The sequence below is a fragment of the Argentina anserina genome, chromosome 5 (genome assembly GCF_933775445.1).
Source record: "Argentina anserina chromosome 5, drPotAnse1.1, whole genome shotgun sequence".
NCBI classification, from domain to species: domain Eukaryota; kingdom Viridiplantae; phylum Streptophyta; class Magnoliopsida; order Rosales; family Rosaceae; genus Argentina; species Argentina anserina.
The window spans coordinates 2026924-2044778 of NC_065876.1; the positions used below are offsets into that span (position 1 = coordinate 2026924).

Sequence of the window (17855 nt, forward strand, 5' to 3'; positions counted from 1 at the left end):
GAGAGTAGGTGTTGATTCTTTATCGTGGGATAATCAACTTTTCATTATAAAATTATCCTCATCATTTATTGATAATTCATAAATACCCCTATAAAAAGCACATGATTATGATTCTTACATATTGGTTTTTTTTTTTAAGGTTTCTTACATATTGGTAAACACATGGAAGGAAAAACCATTAAGGGTAGTATAGGTATTTATTTGATATCCCTATTGTCTTATATAGACTTGTCGTATTGTTCTCCTTAATTGAATTGAATTGAATCACAATGTAGTCCTGTAACCCGTTTCTGCGTTTCATCTACAGTTTCAGCATTTTAGCTTTCAATAATCCATGAATCCTATCATGCTAGCAAATTGATTGCCAATTATCAACTAGTTACTAGTTACAATTCATGCATATTTTATTTCTATCACATTAACAAAAAAAACTTGTAGTAGAGCTGCATAATATGCACATCAGCACATATCTAATATATTAATATATATAGTCTATCAGTCACGTTGTTCTTCTTGACCAGCTAGCTTCAATTATTTCAAGCAATCTCTTATTAGTGCAGGAATTTTAACTAGCTAGAGTATTACAGCAAGATGAAAGAGAATGACAAGTAAACACAAGGATGAGCTCTCTCATTCATTCTCTCTCATATCCTTTGTCAATCTCACTACGGATTAGTAAACATGGCCTAAAAGAGGGAAAATTATGTTATGCGCTGCTGCATTTTCCTCCACAAACAAACCCCCACACCCACACGTGCATTTCATGATACCCTTCAATCACCACATATAATTGTGTGTATATCATACATTGCTGCACAACAGACAAGCCCCTAAAAGAGTAGGAAATGAAAAAAATTTCCAATTAGAAGGAAAATTTGGCGGAAAATGCTTCCCTTCACCCACCTAAAGGATTCACTTTCCCAACACACTCCACCATCTATTGCTAAAAATTAGGATTTTATTATCCCAATTGAAAAATCATTAATTGTTATATTTATCCCAACCTTTTAGATTTATGTGTCTATTTTACGAGAAATTTTTATATGCTACCGTACTACCATGTGACAATGTCTAGTGACCCTTCTTACCTGTTATATTTCGATATGTGGATTTATTACACTAAAATTATAATTTAACATATTTTTATTATTTGTGAAATGTCCTTTATAGATATTGTTTTTTAAACTAAGATTATGAGTTTACAGTTTACAGTTTAGGGTTTAGAGCGTATGATGTAGGGTTTTAGGGTATTAGAGTATATGGTCAAAATAGTCTTTGACAAAATTATTTAAATATAATTTTTTAATTAAATATTGCATATTAAATTGTGATACGAATAATAAACCACTTAACATTGTCATGTATTGCTACGATAGTACTGAAAAATTTCTCCAATTCTACATGTATCTCTAGTCCAATTCTAGACTTTGCCAAACAGAGGAAAAGAAACATGATGGGAATTGCAATTTCCCTTGTCGGTAACTACAAATTCTCACCTGGTTGATTACAAATTGCACAGGCTTTCGGTAGCATTTTCATTGATTTTAGGCATGAAAAGATGAATACCACCAGCAAGAAACAATATCAAAAATTGTTCCGAGGCATTACTCTTTAACAAGTCTTCAGGACAACAAAATAATAAATGACCCAAATAATTTAACCAATATTCAAGTACCAAAAATCATATTTGCGCGTAAGTTTGCCCAATTGCTTAGTACATTGAGATCGGGGAAACACCAATGGAACAAATATTTGAACCTCAGCAAAGGGAGGAAAGCCAGAGGGTGCTTGACACAAGTAAGAATGGTAGTTCAGATTTCTCTAAAAGACTTGTCAAAACATTTATGAGATGAGACGCAGTCGGGGAAACACAAAACTTAAACTCCATTTTAAGAAACCGACTAGAATTGACATCAATTCAACTAAAATTTCATCTTTAGAGTTTACTGTTCACTGGCTGCAGTTCAATCGTGAGGAAAAGCTTTCATTCTACATCAAACCGTGCAATTAGATCAAGCACTTACTGTCTGACAGTAGGAAATTGAATAGGTTTTCATAAACAAAACTTCAGTAAGGAAGGACATGGTTCTACTACATGGATATTAAAAAAAACCCTTACTCATAAAAGTGAAGATCTGACATAAAACAATCAAAAACCTCCCCATATTTGTCTCTCTCAATCTTAAATGCAAATAGTTTCCAGATCACTTTGCATAACCATGCCTTTTGAGTTGATGTCTCAGATTGCAACAACGATCCGTCCAGCAACTTGGTCCAAATCCCGCTGGCCACTGGGTGTGATTTTCCTTCCTCTGTAATGACCAAATATCATTTAACATCCAAGAAATGACCACACTAGTTTCAGAAATCAACTTGTCAAAAAAAAAAAACTATTGCCAAAATGTATATACAGTACAAATGAAATGTGAAAGAAGCATACCCTTTGGGGTCAATCTCAACAATCTTCAGCTGCTCTAATTGCTGAAGAATGTGACGAGCAATACCGCCACTGCTCTTACAGAAATGTGGTGGGCGACTGCCATTCCTCTTGCTTCCTCCATAGATCCTACGGAACGCACCAACACCAAGACCACCCCTCAAGTATATTTTCCTTGCCATAGATGCTGCAAAGAGAAGAGATTAACGATTAAAGATACAAGTCACAGTTCTATCACACCATTAATTGTGAGAGAGGTTCCATTTGCAGGGAGAGATGATGAATTCTACATACCAGCTCTGATGAAGTACCAGTCAGGGTCATAAGGAGCCAGCTCCTTAAAGGTAGCAGTCTTCACGATGTCAGTCCATTCAGGAAGCTCAATCTATTACAATATAGAAACAATCCATTCATCAGAAAAGTTGCAATCATTGCTTTGCAACAAGAAAGAGTGAGGAAGACAAACACATAACATTATGGACTTGGAGAATCCATGAAAGCACCAAACCACATTTTCCACTGAATTATATTAAGAGAAGCGGACAAGATGTGGCCGAGGACAGAAATCTAATTAAAGCAGCTGATGAACCAACTCAGACAGAAACAAGCACATAATATGACTAAATACTGCAAATCATTCTGAGCGGGAATGTAAAACTGCGATTAAACAACGAAACAGAAGCTGGCAATAATAGTAAAACATTCTTTTGTCCTTTGAACATCAAATGCACTCGGAACCTATAAACCTAAAAGTGAAAATCTGAATCGAAACACAACAACTGAACAGCAGAAAACAAATAATACATAAACATTGAAGCGCCCAAACACAACATCCCTTCCTGCACTCAAAATTGAAACAACACTGATAGATATAAACTTCTACAGTCATATGTGAGGAACTCAAATTCAACAATCAAAACTATCATCAAATCTTGAACCTAGCAATCTCAAATAGCACAAAAGCTACACAGATCCTTTAATACAGGCAATATTTGAATATGAATATAACTCAAACATGTATACGAACACAGATAGAGAGACAGAGAGAAAGGGACTGACCTTGCCGGACCGCTTAAGATGAGCGGCGTAGGCCTTGACAAACTCGTGCGGGGACACGTCTTTCACCTTGTTAGCAGTCGCCATTTTTCTTCTTCTTCTTTGTTCTTCTTCTTCTTCTTCTTCTTCTTCTCAAGCTGCGGCGGAGCTCACCTGCGACTTGTGAGGTCTGCGATTAGGGTTTTAATTTATTTGGGTGAGCATTGGGGTTTCTGAATGGAAGTACGTTTTTGCCCCTTTATTTCTTTCACGATTAACATCTGGGCTCTGATAAGCTAGGGGTTTGGGCCCAAAATCTGTTTTGCTTAGCCCGCTTGTGAGCTCATGTAGTTTTTATTGATCTTGACTCTTTATTATTATTATTATTATTATTATTATTATCAAATATTGGTCTTGAATCTTGATTAATAATTTCTTCCACTTCTTCATGATATTGTTTCTGAGTTGTTTGTTACATCGTCTGATATGAGTGATTAGTATTTGGTTTTTCTTATTCAACGTAGTTGAGTATATCTATAAGCTAAGCGAGCTGCTAGAACTAGATATAATGATTTGAGTTGTATGCATTCTCCCGCAAGGCACAAACTCCTTACAATTTACCACCTAGATATATACTTGCCCACAAATGACAAATACATTCTGACACGTAAATTTCTGATGTTTTGTTTCTTGGTTTCATCATCATATATAGGTCGAGCGATAATGATCCATCATCCATGACCAGGTCTCTTCTTAGCTCATCCAACATTCCTATTATCCTATATATCCCTATTCAAATATATAGTCAAACACAAACAGTAAACACCACTCTAATCTCCCAATCTTCCAGGTATACAAAGCAGTGAAAATCATAGTGATATATACAACAGAGACCTCTATATGTTCTGTCTTTATAAATCAAAGTCATACTAGGATTCAATTTCCACGAGAAAAACACACGCACGCCACGCTAGTATATAGCCAGAGCTCCCCCCATTTCCTCGATCCATCTAATTTCCAAGTGTTAACAGGGAATAGTAATATATGGAAGCCCAGAAAGCAGAAGTGATGATGATGAGCTCTGATTTGCTTCCAGTAGGGTTTAGGTTTATGCCAACAGATGAAGAGCTGGTGAAATACTATCTCGTAAACAAAGCTTATTCTAGAGCTGTACCAGTTGCTGATGCGATTCAGGAGATCGATGCGACTCGGTTTTACAGCAACCATCCGAAAAATCTAGGTAAGCTCGTTAGCTAGGTACCTTCTCATTTTCGTTTCAATATGCCGCTAGCTTATGTTAGTTATGTACCTTCTCCTTATGTACGTTGCTGCTAGCTGAGTTACAGAGTATGATCGATGTTTTTGTTTCAGGTAACATATGAGGCATGCAGATGATGATGAAATGCTATGTGATACTATATAGCTTATGTCAAGCACACCATCCATGTTATATCAGCAATGATAACGGACCAGGCCATCATATGAGATGAACGGAAATGGATTAGAGTTTTGGGATGCATATCACTTACCTTGACCTATTTAGTTTCGAAGCTTTAGATAGATGATCATAGCTAGATATATATGGAATCCTTGACTCAATATTTCATCTTTCATTTTTCCTCTAAAAGCTATCAATGAAATACAACATAGTTTTGCAACTCTTGAAGAGAGATGGCGGATTTGTTATATCGTAATAGGTTGAACCATCAAACCTTCCAGCTTCAAACGTAAAGCCTAACCTCAAAACCTTTGAAAATAATTAAAGTTTTTTGAGAACATCCTACCTAGACTCGTTATCTTAAATACTTTAGACATAAGCTTCCCAAACATAAAGTTCCAAGAACGAAACTGAACTGTTTTAGTGTGCATTGTACTCTATTACTTTGGTCTAAAATTTTGCTCGATCTAGTACGTATTTTGCTTTAAATCTAACATGTATGTGCATCTGTGTATCACTCGTATATCTTGGTTAATCTTAGCTTGGTTATCTCGTAATGCATGCAGCTCCAAATTCAAACGAGTCTTCAAATGCATAGATAAAGTCTCATCGTTCGCATGGAAATATCCGACATGCATAGTCAATATGCGCATGGATATTCTATAATTTTATGCTTCAGTTCGGGTAACATCTTTGGTGACCAGTAATTTAATTATATATTCTAACAATGCAGTGACGTTCCCTAATGGGGAGAGGGAGTGGTTCTTCTTCATTCATGAAGACGATGAAAATTGTAGTGGTAGTTGCAGCAGCCATGCCCAGAGAAGAAGAAGTGTTCGAGAAGTCGGAAATGGGCTAGGGTTTTGGAAACCGAGCGGATTAGAAGACCCGATCTACAATGAAGATGGAAATGTCTTTGCCACCAAGATCTTCCTCACTTACTTCTCCGGAAGTTGTCACTCCAATAAACCCAAGAGAACCCACTGGAAAATGGTCCGAGTACCATTTACAGATACGAGAGGAATGGGTGGTGCTGGGAAAAATACAGAGAGGAATGGATTACTCTGGTTTTTGAAGATTGATTCTTTACTAATTCTTTACCATTCTTTTGGCAGGCAATAGTTATTTCATTCATTCAATAAGGCTGCTGAGTGTTTGTCATTCTTCTATGTTCAACAATTTTTTTTTGTCATAGGCACACGCATGTATAAACGCTTATTGATGGAGAAATAAAATGTAGGTACTAATTTTAGTGATATGGCTGGAATCCAAAACCAGTGTAATCCAGGGAGTATGGTTATGCAAATGTGAATATAAGGTGATGAAAGAGATAGACGGATACGGCTATAGAATAAATGGGGAAGAAATTGCCCGATTCCTCACACTTGCGATATGTTAGATTGACCAATGTCCCAGATATATGGGGTTTGATTATTTATAAACAGGTTATCGTGATCTTGATGCTTCTAATCATTCCTTCATCTGTTGGATGAAGTTGTCCAAATACCTTGCAGAGAACCCTCCTTCACTGATACTCCGGTGAGCCATGTCTTTGAGCTTTAATGCATTGACTTTTATGCCATCATCGGCAACCAAACTATCCAATTTCCGTCTGATTTCATGCCTTGTAACAATTCCATACTCATCTGGGCTTAATGCCAGACCAACTTTATAGCCATTACAGATGCAACTCCGGTTGTAAAACTGATCGGCAAAGTAAGGCCAGCAGAGGAAGGGGACTCCCATGCTTAAGCCATCCATGGTTGAGTTCCAGCCACAATGAGTCAGAAAACAAGCAATTGATGGGTGAGCCAACACCTGTTCCTGGGGTGCCCACTGAACAATCTTGCCTCGGTTCGCCACTCTCTCTTCGTACCCATCTGGGTACTTGGAAGAACCGCCTTTGATGAGGTCTGACCGTTTAACCCATAAGAATGGTCGACCAACAAGTTCAAGGCCTAAAGCAAGTTCATCCATCTGGTGCTGGCTTAATACTGTGATGCTGCCAAATGCAACATAAATGACTGATCCAGCAGGTTGTTTGTTGAGCCAGCTTAAGCAAGTCAAATCCTCTGGCCAAAGGTTTGCAGCAGGTTTTCCACTCGCCAGTAATGGGCCAACTGGAAACATATTTGGGACTAAATTACCAACAAGGGGGTTAAGCTCATGAAACCAATTGCACAGAAGCCAGCCAGAACGCTTTAAGTTTTGATGGATGCCAAAGAAATATTGGAACATGATCTCGGCAGGCGTCTGATTTCCTGAATAGTTCCACAGAAAGTCTGCACTAGTCAGAGGTGGCAGGTCTGGTGACAGTTGAATCTTCCCATCAAGTTTCGAAGATCCTACACAGTTTATTTTCAACCATAGCAGACATTAAATCAAACATCAGTATCATCAGAAAAAATTTGTTTACAGGGTATACTGAAAATCATCTGCGTATTACTTATAAATCGTCTCGAGGACAACAAACTGGTTCAAGTTTATACAAAACTAACAAAATCTTACCCTTGGTGTCAATAATCCCATCCTCAATAAGCTTTGGAATGCTAAGTATCAAGGCCAAAACTCCCGGGGCAGAAGTCCAGAAGATCGCCAACTTGAGCTTCATTGTTTCCGCAATCTCAAATGCCCACCCAAACATTGGATCAGCTATGACACAAGTCACCTGATTACCCTCCATGTTGACCTTCTCTATGACTTCTCTCAGATGGCCAGGCATGACTTCGGATATACTCTGAGACAACTTAACATCATCATTCCGTTCATCTTCTGACAATCCATCAGGAACTGTAATGTACCTGACCTTATTCCTCTCATTACCCAAATCTGGCTCAGACGCAATCATACGCGCATGTGCAAACTCAGTTATGACAAGTGTGGCCATAATTCCACGACCAGCAATTAGGTATGCTAACTTTATGAATGGTGTAATATGCCCTTGTAAAGGGTATGATACAAGCAGCATATGAACAGCTTTTACTTGATCTGAACTTTCTGGATTGGTGCGGCATATCTTTCCTTCTTCCATCTTTGTAATCTCTTCCGAAACACTGGATGTTCTGAACTTAGCCCAGATAATGTAACATGTGTGTGTGTGTGTAGAACTGTAGATATAATGCGGATGAGGAGATCAATTAAGGAAGAAGAAGAGGAGACTATGAGCTCAATGAACAAGGCCTAGGGGCCAGCACCAACTATATAAGAACTACATATAAAGAGCACTGCAGATACTTTTTCCACTGGTTAAGCATCTCATTCCTTTCTACAGCTTTAAAATATACGACCATCTATATCAAGAACTGACAAACTATAACTATAAGGGTACATAATAATTTTATAAAGAAGCATTCATTTATTTTCAGAAGGTTGTTATGCCAACTATACAACATCAGCTTTGCATGAAGAAAATTAAACAGTTATTAATAGTCATTCATCTTTTATGAAAACCTCTGATCTTTCAGATTGTTTCGACAAAAGCTATTCATAGGACCAACAATTAAAAGAATAGCCACATATCATTATAAGATACACACTTACAGATGAAAAATCAAATAACACTTGCAACAACCGTTGGCAATAGCATGTCTCCAAATTTCATGATAACGACACAAGTTTCCTCAATCCTCATCAATTAGTTTGGCATAATCATTCAAATGTACTTTCAACAAAGTACTATAACCAACATTAGCATGAGAAAGCCACAAAAGAGAGATGTACTTGCAGAACCACGCAGATATTTGTTTCTCAAAATAGAATTGATAAAAATAGTACATTACCAAACTTAAACCACAATCTGACACAAGAACATCAAAACTGTAATAAAATTAAACACCTGAATGAAACTGCATACTGTTACATCTTATCTCTTCAGATCAAATCAACTCGAGCTCTTCGGTGCACCTGGCCGAGCGGGTCCGAAGTAGTTGGTCACCAATCCCATAATAGCAAACCTGGAAACATTTAAACACAAAGTTGCACACTAACAATCACTTCACATATAAAACACCCCAAATTTCATAAAATATAGGTGAATAATAGCAGCAATTGAGCCTCTTAATCTCATAATTAACAAATTAACAAGTAATTCATACACAAAATTTAACACAATAATTCAATAAACGAGAGTGCACTAACATCAAGGCCATGGAGATCTGCTTGAGGTCGTTTTCAATGCTCTTCATGTTGACCAGTGACTGAGCGCAGAAGATGATCGCCAGCCAAGAGCACAGCTTGTACTGCAAATCAAATCAAATCAAATCACATCAATCAATCAAAATCCCTAGTATTCAAAATCGCAAACGAAATCTGCAAACTGTGATTGAAGTACGAACGCGGAACATGACGCCGGCGATGCCGAAGACGACGGCGATCAAGCCGGAGAAGTCCACCGGTAGATCCTCCGGGGCTAGAGCCACCGGCACGTAGCGCTTCGCCGCCGCCGGCTGACGTGGATCGTTCGCTGCCGTCGATGACATCTCCTTCTCTAAATCTCAGTCCACCTCTGGTAGTCAGTAGAACTAATACGAAAATATATATATATATATATATATATCTGAAACTTCATTCTGAAATTACATAGTGAAGTTCTAATTTTGGCACACTTTTCGGTCAAATTTTTTCACCTTAAGCGATTCAATATTTAGGTATGTTATTCAAGATCATCTCTACAAAATTTCATCTAATTTGACAATGGTTTGAGCTTTCAAAATTGAGATTTACACGAACGGTTCATGTTGAACAGTTTTGATTCATTCATTGATTTAATCTAATTTCAATACCTTAACGATGTCCGAATTAGATGAAATTTTGTAGAGATGATCTTGAATAACATACATAAATATTGAATCACTTATGGTGAAAAATTTGACCGAAAAGTGTGCAAAAATTGGACTATGTAATTTCAGAGTGAAGATTCACTCTGAATAGAGACTATATATATATATATATATTTACATATATATCATATATATATATATGCACGTGAGCATCACGTGCGTTTAAAACATTCTATCATATTCGTCTTCAACCTCTGAAGCCTTCAACAATGGAAGCCTCAACCGCAGCAACCCCTTACACTCCGAAATCGACGAACCGGAATCCCCAAACTCCGACCCAAAGCCCAATAACAGCGCCTTCGTCACGGCTGTGGAGGCCCACAGCGCAGCGGAACCTGAGAAACCAATGGTCCAAGTTAGCTTCGTTGCGACAGGAATGGGATTCTGCTTCTTCCAACGGAAGAGCAAACGCCACGTCGCTCGTCAACGCCTACCTTTCCATCAAGTAATTTACTCCTCTCTCTCTCAAAGCTCATGCCTTTATATATATATATATATATATATATATATATATTTTTTTTTTTTTTTGGATTTTTTTTTGGCGTTGGAGTTTATGAAATGGTGAATGTTGCAGGTACATGGGTTCAAGGGAGTTGGGGGTTCTCAGTGAAATGCCGGATATAGTAAACAAGGCTTCCCAGAAATTGCTTAAGCAACAGGTAATAAAATGAGGCAGCTTTTTTTTCACTTTACCCAAATTTGAGGTCTTGATTGTCACTTTTGTCATATGGTAGTAATTTGATGCCAATGAGAATTTTACCCTTTTCGTTGTTTTTTCGGGTACATGAGTGTATCATGAAGCTACAAAAAACCATTTGGGATTCCTGGTTGTTATGTCTGGTGTTAATTAGTCAAAAAATAGGCAACTAATAATCTGGAGTGCGAAATTGCAGCGTGGAAAATCGAGGGTTTGGAAGGTCATTGTTTTGAAATCAAGTGTGTTTAAGAGTTTGGATGAGTTCATGGATTGATTAGCCTTGTATGAGTTCATGACACTCGGAGATAATCATGGTGAATTCGTATTTCTCCTTGACAAGAATTTGTAAATTGTCTTATTTTGGTTGTATTGTGTTTCAGGAACTTCATCGCAGCAAGCTTTTATCCTCGTATAAGGACATGGTACACATTCTTATCAATTTTACTCTGTCCTTTTCGAGTTCTTTTGGAATATGTAAGACAGTCCCTGTTCATTCTTTTTTCTGTTTCTTTGCTTCAATAGAGTTGCATATCAGGAAATTGAGAGATAACTCATGCTCTATCTTAGACTCTTAGTCAGTACTTGTATCAAATCTTCATCTGCTAAGTTTTAAGGAGAATATTGGTTCATTACAGTACTGTGCCCACATTTTCAAAGAATAGAACTTATGGGACTTCTCCACAAATTACAAAAGATAAGGAACTACGATTGTGCTGCAACGAGACATTTTATATGTTTCTTTATTTTCTTATCTTGATGGTTGACAACATTAGAGTTTCTAACTTCTAAGTATTCATATGAACATGCTTGAAGATAATAATTGGGATTGTGTACCTGTATGGCGTATAATGGTATAGAATGATAGCGTGGGATTTTCCTTCTTTATTATATCATTTGATTGCTTTATGTACTTTGTTTCTTCATGTTGTCTACAGGTGTCCGTGGTAGCTAAAATGGTCAAAACTAGTAGATCCATGAGATGCTTCGTCAAAGGGTCAAGCAATAGTCCACTTTTACAATTTTCTGGGTATTCAGAATGTAATAATGATCCTGGAGATGGTGGTGGGATTCCAGTCTTCACATTTTGGTCGATCTCTTGCTTTGGTACATCTACAATATAGACCTTCTACGATGCATTTTTATTTACAGTAACTGATTGATTCTTTACCTGCATGGATAATCTACAATAACGTATTACTATGATGTCTTTTTCGGGGTTTATGTTCCATCGTGGAATGGTTACTCGTTGAGCTTGTAGGTACAGAAAAATCTAACTTAAATGAGAGCACCCTCTTTGGATGACAAAGAAGTGGTTATAATAATCAGAAAAGGGATATACCAAGGGGAGGGGTGGTTTGTATGATTCAGAACAATCTCCCTTTGGATTACATGCTGCTAAAATTGCAAACAGCATATGTCACTTGTCATAAAATCGAGATTTAAGAAATGCCTAGATTATCAGTGTGAAAAAAAGTCATATTAGTAATTACGGTACCAGGTTATAATATGATTAGTTACATATTTGGATTATTATTATCAAAAACCTTATTAGCTTTGCAATAATCTCAGAGAAAGTGGCAGAGGAGCTTGTTCATATGCTTGTATTGGAACTAAATTTGAAGGTAAATTATTGTTTCTGCGGCTGAGTCCTCTTTCTATTTATCTTAGCATGTTCTTTATGTGTTTCTCTGTTTGATCTTTACATTTGTTGGTGCTAATGGTCTCTCCAGCGGTTGCTTGTGGTGGACTTACTGTCGGTTAGTGGCAGACTTCCAATGGCTAACAGTTTGCATTGGTCTGAAGAGCTATATCCAGGAGAATTTGGTGATTTGAGTATGTGCAACTTAATATCTGAGGAAACTTGTAAACCAATCTATCCAAGATTGCATGGTCAGAAATCTGATAGGCCAGCTATTCAACATAACCAGCAGCCAGATCATGATGTTTTGCAGGTATGGGTTGTACATTTATAAATATAAAAAGTACAAAAAGAATACATCAAGAGATTGGAGGAAAAACTTACGAACATGATATTATGAACTCGTACAATTGTACTGTTGTTATTGGTATTACAATCGATGTTCAGAACAGAAACATCGTGCAAGTCTGTACTATGGTCATCAATTTCATTATCCAAACATTTTTCTTGATTGCAGGTGTATCTAACAACATGGCTCGTAGAGGTGAACATAGATACTCAAAGGTAAGAATGAAGTAGGGTTTTAATCGCATTTGAGAGTATTAATTTCAGTAATGATAAATATGTCACTATTTTTGTATAGGGTGGATGAAATATTCGCGGAAGTTGGGGAGGAACTGCACTGTAAGCTTTCATGAGCAGAGTTATGAACAGAGTGCGTGTTTATTTTTCTCATATCTGATACTGGTTCAGTGCCTGGAAGGTCGAATGATTCTTGAGAATTCTTGAAACTGGACTTTGCGCAAGTCCAGAATCACGGACTATGAATTCTTGAAACTGGTAAAGCGTGTACCAAACGGGAGTGCAAACTGAAGTATTCATAACTTTGGTTGATGAATTCGCATGCTTTTGCTTAGGACAACTTCTCAAAATTAGTTTAGTTATACTCTCACGCTCATTTTGGACTTTCTAACCTTTTGCATCATTTATATAACTCGCTGTAAAGAGAAAAAGGTAGATGGTGCTTCCATCTACAATATGAAATACTATAGAACCTGTAATAACCCTAAATTTCAAATACGATTTTGAATTAATTTGAATTCTATAAAATTTGGAATTTTATTATGTTTGGAAGTGATTGGTTGCGACGTTATAAAACGAGCGACGGATACGTTCTCGGAACGTTAAATTGAAAAACGTTACGTCTCCGCAACGTATATATCGACTTTTATTATATCGCTCGGTTGCGAAAACTTTCTTCACGAAAGTTGTAGAGCTCGTCGATACGAATTCGTGAGTATGTGACGCATTCGAATCGGACGTCGTACGGAAAAGTTATTAACGTCGGAAGTTAGTTTCCGATTTTGGGAACGAGTATATAAAGAACTTTTCTGATTTAGGGTTTCCATTTGTGGAAATCCCTCTCTCTCTCCTCACTCTCTCCGCCTCCCTCTGTTCTCTCTCCCCGAAACCCTCACCCCCTCCAGAAATTTCCCCTCCAAGATCGGACGAACTCCGGCTCCGTGCTTCTCACCGCCGGTCGCCACACCACCACAAGCTCGACTGCGTCCCCTCCGAGGCAAGACGCGCCTCCCTTCATCGTCGTGGATCGTCACCGTGCTCCTCCATTCTCTGCAACACACCGCCGTTGTACAAGCCTGCCTTTGACGAAGCTAGGGTGCAACACAGGTGCACCTCCATCAACCCTCAAGGCACGGCGCCATCTACGAACGTAGGGAGAGACACGACGACTCACCTCCGCAAGAAATTGACACGATCGGCGACGAATCCGACGGTTCAAACGTTGTTTGAGGTGAGGGATTAGTTTAGTATGATTTGTGTGTTGTGTGTGTGAATTTTTGGATGATTTGGAGTGGAGATGTTGGAGATCGGAGGTGGAAGGAAGAAGAGCGGTTACCGCCGCTCCAGGCGGCGCGTGGGAGTGCGTGGGGAGAGTAGGAGGCGGCGTGAGGCCGTGGCGGAGAAGAGGGGGGAAAAAGGGAGAGAAATGGGGCGGCGGAGGCGTGCTACGCGCCGTCCCTGGGTTCGGCGCGTGTGCCTCACGCGCTGCCACAGTGAGTGGCGCGTGAGCGTCACGCGCGGCCCGCCGGAGGTGGCGCGTGTGCCACACGCGCCGCCACGTGCGGTGGTGGGAACAGTTTTGACAGAAGGGTATTTTGGTAATTTACTGTGTACGGTAAATATAAATGTAATTTTTATTTACTACGGTAAATGTAATTAAATTTTACCTACGGTAAATGTAAATATAAATTACTTTCAGTAAATGTAAAAAGTAATTTTGTAAAAGGGTAATTTAGTAAATTTTATTTACTGAATTTGTATTTACATTTAAATCGTACGTATACGTACAGAAATACGTATTAATATTTATACGTACATAAATACGTATTAATATTTATACGTACAGAAATACATATTAGTATTTATACGTACAGAAATACGTATATAATATTTATACGTACAGAAATACGTATTAATATTTATACGTACAGAAATACGTATTTATATTTATACGTACAGAAATACGTATATAATATTTATACGTACAGAAATATGCATATAGTATTTATACGTACAGAACTACGTATATAATATTTATACGTACAGAACTACGTATATAATATTTATACGTACAGAAATACGTATTAATTGCATATTTGTACAGTATCTGGGAATAGTAACAGTGAATAGTACCACTGAACAGTAACTTCGTAAAACCGAAAATTGCTGAACAGTAACCGATTATTACTGTTTCGGCATTTAAAGGTTACGAAACGATTCTAAATTCTTTTCTTATCTGTTCAAGGTGATCATTAAATCGAGGAAGGAAATTATCTTCGGAAATTGTGGGATTCACGCTCAAGTCAATGAGGTGAGTAAAATCTCACTGAATTACGAATCTACCCTCGTGGTGATTCAACATTTTTGCAAGTGTGTTTATTTAATGAATTACAACATGTATATAACTTAGTGGACTACGTATATATAGTATAATGGTAATAAATACATATATATATATATAGTTCATTAAATTACATACTGTTATTAATTCATTAAAATTAGTCATTTCGGTGACAGAAAAATTGTGCATGTGTGATTTTAATGGTACGATATGATGTGAGATTATCGTACGTAATTTTTCAGGTGTTTATGAAATATGACATGTATATGATATAGTGGACTATGTATATATTGTATAAATGGTAAATAAATACGAATATATATAGTTTGCTATATAATATACTGTTATGATTTTTATTGTGGATATATTGTGAAAGTTTTAAAACGTACAATATGATGAGTGATTATTGTACATGATTTTATCACGGAAAATGTGAAATATTGTGATTTGTCTTCAGACGTGATGTGTGGTACAATATGATGTGAGATTATTGTACATGTGATTTTATCACGGAAAATGTGAAATATTGTGATTTGTCTTCGGACGTGATGTGTGGTACAATATGATGTGAGATTATTGTACATGTGAGGCAAGTCGGAACCTAGCCTTTGGCCGGGCGAAAGTTACGATACAGTTAGAGCTCTTGTCTGTCTGCCATAGTACTGCATGGGAGGTAACGGGTGGTTATCTGCTCATGGGTACTCAGCTTGTTTTGGATGTTGGGTGGCGGGTGGTTACCCAACATCAGCGGTATACTAAGTGAGGGGTAACAGATGTGTACCAGCGCTCATTAGTTACCATTTTGTGAAAGTATTAGAGTAACCAGATGGGTTGCTCGTTTTCTCATGATTTTCATTATACTGTGTTGATGTGGAGTTGTGTCTTTTATGAGACGAGAGTTATTTTAATATTTTACTCATACGAGCTGTAAAGCTTACCGGGTTTGTGTTGCAATCCCGGTGCACCAATTTCAATGGTGTAGGGGATACTTCCGCAGGTGCTGAGTAGTGGTAATTGAGTGACGACTCCGAAGACTCGAAGTCGATTGCATCCAGTCGTGGTGAGGTTCCAGCGTGGATTGTGTGTGAGATTTGGTGTGATTTTATTTGTGAGGTTGTTGTGAGGATTATACAATTCCATTTGTTATATGTTGAATTATCATTTGGGTTTGTAATAATCGGCTTGACTGAGTTATATTTTAAACTCAGATGTGATCCGCTGCGACATTAAAATGATTTCGATTTCATTGAGATTATTTTGTGTTTAACGATTTTAAGATTTTGAGTTTTTAAGCTCGAAATTTTAGGGTCGTTACAGTTGGTATCAGAGCCTAAGTGCGTATTTGGCGATTACCAATACCATCCGGGAGCGATGATCCCACTGCAGGCGGGCTCCCATCACATGCTCCTCGGTATTGATATGTTGTCGGGTACGCGAGAGTGTTAGGAGCCATACCTTATGGTTTGGTCCTGTAGAGAGTATTGTGACAATATTCCAATGATTCACCTTCTTCTGAAATTTCATGATTGATATTGGTTGGATCTATTTTGTCGAATTCGAGACTTCACATGTATGACTGAGTGTTAATTGTTGAATGGTGATGAATTTGGAAAATGGTCGTGGACAGGGTCGAGGCCGAGTTAGGGCTGAAGGCCGAGTCTGCAATGTGGAGAACCTTTATGAGGAGGCTGCTCCACTGGAAAGACAAGTTGATCTTGTTGCTATCGTTAGAAACGATAGTCGTGTGTTGAGGTTGATCAAGGACAGGAGTGAGCTGCTAGTGCTGTCATTTCATGACGCTTGGATCATGTGGTAGCGGACCATTGGATTGAGAGTATTGGGACTTACTTGGTAATGATTGAGTACTCTGAGTTAGAGAAGACGATGATAGCCACATTCATTTATTGATAGTTGGCAGTGGAGGGGTTATGATTGATTCCTACGCCCATGGGAAACTCTTTATGTGTCACTTCACTTTTGGAGTGTCCCTCGAAATTGGAGACAATGAAAGGCTTATCCTATTGTGATTGGAAGTAGAGAGTTCTCTGCTTATTTGATAGTGATTCCGAACCACACCATGATGTGATCTGAGGAATCGATTGGTTGAGGCTGCAGTACGCGGTGATTGATTGTTTTGACATGGTGGGTTCTTTCGTAGACCCAGGAAACCAGAGTTTCGTATCTCTGACTCGAGTCAGATAATGCCATGAGAGTTTGAGTCATAGCATATGTTGAGTATGGGGATCTGAAGCAGCTATCACAGACATCGTTGTGATGTCTGAGTAAAATGAGACGTTTCCGGAGATACTGTGTTATAGCACCTATAACGAAGACGCCGTATGGATGGGACAAATGAATTCAAAGACTTAATGACTGGTGATCAGTTTAGAGAGGCTACAATACTCTCTGAGTTTGACATGCGATCCAGATACTGGAATGCTAACAGGTTGGAGTATATAGTTACCTATCAGGGCAGAGAACTGTCAAGGAGACTTGATGGAGAGCGTTGACCCTATGTTGAGGGATGTTCAGTGTTTAAATGTTGAGGACTAGATTTTAGTTATGCAACTAATCTAGAGTTGTGTAGACCATAGGTTGGAAGTGGTTAACGAAAATTTTCGTGACTAGCATCTCTAACGCTATTGGTAACAGAGTGGTAGGGCGTATGATACGTCCATAAAGTGGTAATGCAATTATTGAATTGAGATTCACTTTTTGTCGACGTGACATTCCAAACTTGTTTTGGTTCGACTATAGACAATTGATGTTACACATTGTTCTTGGCTGAGCGAGAAATATAAGGTGATGGAGAAATCTCAATGTGGCGATATGAATTAATTATTTGCTA

The 17855-nt window shown here is 38.0% G+C and overlaps 4 protein-coding genes across 4 annotated transcripts; 1 reads left to right on the plus strand and 3 right to left on the minus strand.

Moving 5' to 3' along the window:
• Window positions 1–2028: 2028 nt before the first annotated feature.
• LOC126794385 (40S ribosomal protein S19-3) lies at window positions 2029–3669 on the minus strand. Its single transcript, XM_050521093.1, has 4 exons — window positions 3497–3669; window positions 2732–2822; window positions 2441–2624; window positions 2029–2312 (listed from the first exon to the last, which is right to left on the minus strand). Exons 1-4 carry the CDS (start codon window positions 3578–3580, stop codon window positions 2240–2242), a joined length of 432 nt encoding a protein of 143 aa, XP_050377050.1. The 5' UTR covers window positions 3581–3669; the 3' UTR covers window positions 2029–2239.
• A 2616-nt stretch (window positions 3670–6285) lies between these two features.
• On the minus strand, window positions 6286–8360 carry LOC126793787 (UDP-glycosyltransferase 83A1-like). Its single transcript, XM_050520411.1, has 2 exons — window positions 7419–8360; window positions 6286–7255 (listed from the first exon to the last, which is right to left on the minus strand). Exons 1-2 carry the CDS (start codon window positions 7939–7941, stop codon window positions 6381–6383), a joined length of 1398 nt encoding a protein of 465 aa, XP_050376368.1. The 5' UTR covers window positions 7942–8360; the 3' UTR covers window positions 6286–6380.
• A 269-nt stretch (window positions 8361–8629) lies between these two features.
• LOC126793788 (protein Asterix) lies at window positions 8630–9420 on the minus strand. Its single transcript, XM_050520412.1, has 3 exons — window positions 9245–9420; window positions 9048–9148; window positions 8630–8863 (listed from the first exon to the last, which is right to left on the minus strand). Exons 1-3 carry the CDS (start codon window positions 9386–9388, stop codon window positions 8791–8793), a joined length of 318 nt encoding a protein of 105 aa, XP_050376369.1. The 5' UTR covers window positions 9389–9420; the 3' UTR covers window positions 8630–8790.
• Window positions 9421–9938: 518 nt separating this feature from the next.
• Window positions 9939–13114, plus strand: LOC126794965 (uncharacterized). The gene is made up of 8 exons (XM_050521769.1): window positions 9939–10193; window positions 10323–10407; window positions 10826–10867; window positions 11381–11549; window positions 12015–12067; window positions 12176–12397; window positions 12602–12648; window positions 12728–13114. Exons 1-8 carry the CDS (start codon window positions 9958–9960, stop codon window positions 12780–12782), a joined length of 909 nt encoding a protein of 302 aa, XP_050377726.1. The 5' UTR covers window positions 9939–9957; the 3' UTR covers window positions 12783–13114.
• The last annotated feature ends 4741 nt before the right edge of the window (window positions 13115–17855 follow it).

What these genes read in the sequence shown, in the direction of transcription:
- LOC126793788 (XM_050520412.1), bottom strand. Translation starts at nt 9,388, where the DNA reads ATGTCATCGACGGCAGCGAACGATCCACGTCAGCCGGCGGCGGCGAAG. An exon ending in TCGCCGGCGTCATGTTCCGC is followed by an intron (nt 9,149 to 9,244) that starts GTTCGTACTTCA and finishes TTTGATTTGCAG; the next exon opens with TACAAGCTGTGCTCTTGGCT. An exon ending in CAGATCTCCATGGCCTTGAT is followed by an intron (nt 8,864 to 9,047) that starts GTTAGTGCACTC and finishes AAATGTTTCCAG; the next exon opens with GTTTGCTATTATGGGATTGG.
- LOC126794385 (XM_050521093.1), bottom strand. Translation starts at nt 3,580, where the DNA reads ATGGCGACTGCTAACAAGGTGAAAGACGTGTCCCCGCACGAGTTTGTC. An exon ending in ATCTTAAGCGGTCCGGCAAG is followed by an intron (nt 2,823 to 3,496) that starts GTCAGTCCCTTT and finishes ATATTGTAATAG; the next exon opens with ATTGAGCTTCCTGAATGGAC. An exon ending in CTGGTACTTCATCAGAGCTG is followed by an intron (nt 2,625 to 2,731) that starts GTATGTAGAATT and finishes TTCTCTTTGCAG; the next exon opens with CATCTATGGCAAGGAAAATA.
- LOC126793787 (XM_050520411.1), bottom strand. Translation starts at nt 7,941, where the DNA reads ATGGAAGAAGGAAAGATATGCCGCACCAATCCAGAAAGTTCAGATCAA. An exon ending in TGGGATTATTGACACCAAGG is followed by an intron (nt 7,256 to 7,418) that starts GTAAGATTTTGT and finishes TAAACTGTGTAG; the next exon opens with GATCTTCGAAACTTGATGGG.
- LOC126794965 (XM_050521769.1), top strand. Translation starts at nt 9,958, where the DNA reads ATGGAAGCCTCAACCGCAGCAACCCCTTACACTCCGAAATCGACGAAC. An exon ending in AGAAATTGCTTAAGCAACAG is followed by an intron (nt 10,408 to 10,825) that starts GTAATAAAATGA and finishes ATTGTGTTTCAG; the next exon opens with GAACTTCATCGCAGCAAGCT. An exon ending in TATTGGAACTAAATTTGAAG is followed by an intron (nt 12,068 to 12,175) that starts GTAAATTATTGT and finishes TGGTCTCTCCAG; the next exon opens with CGGTTGCTTGTGGTGGACTT.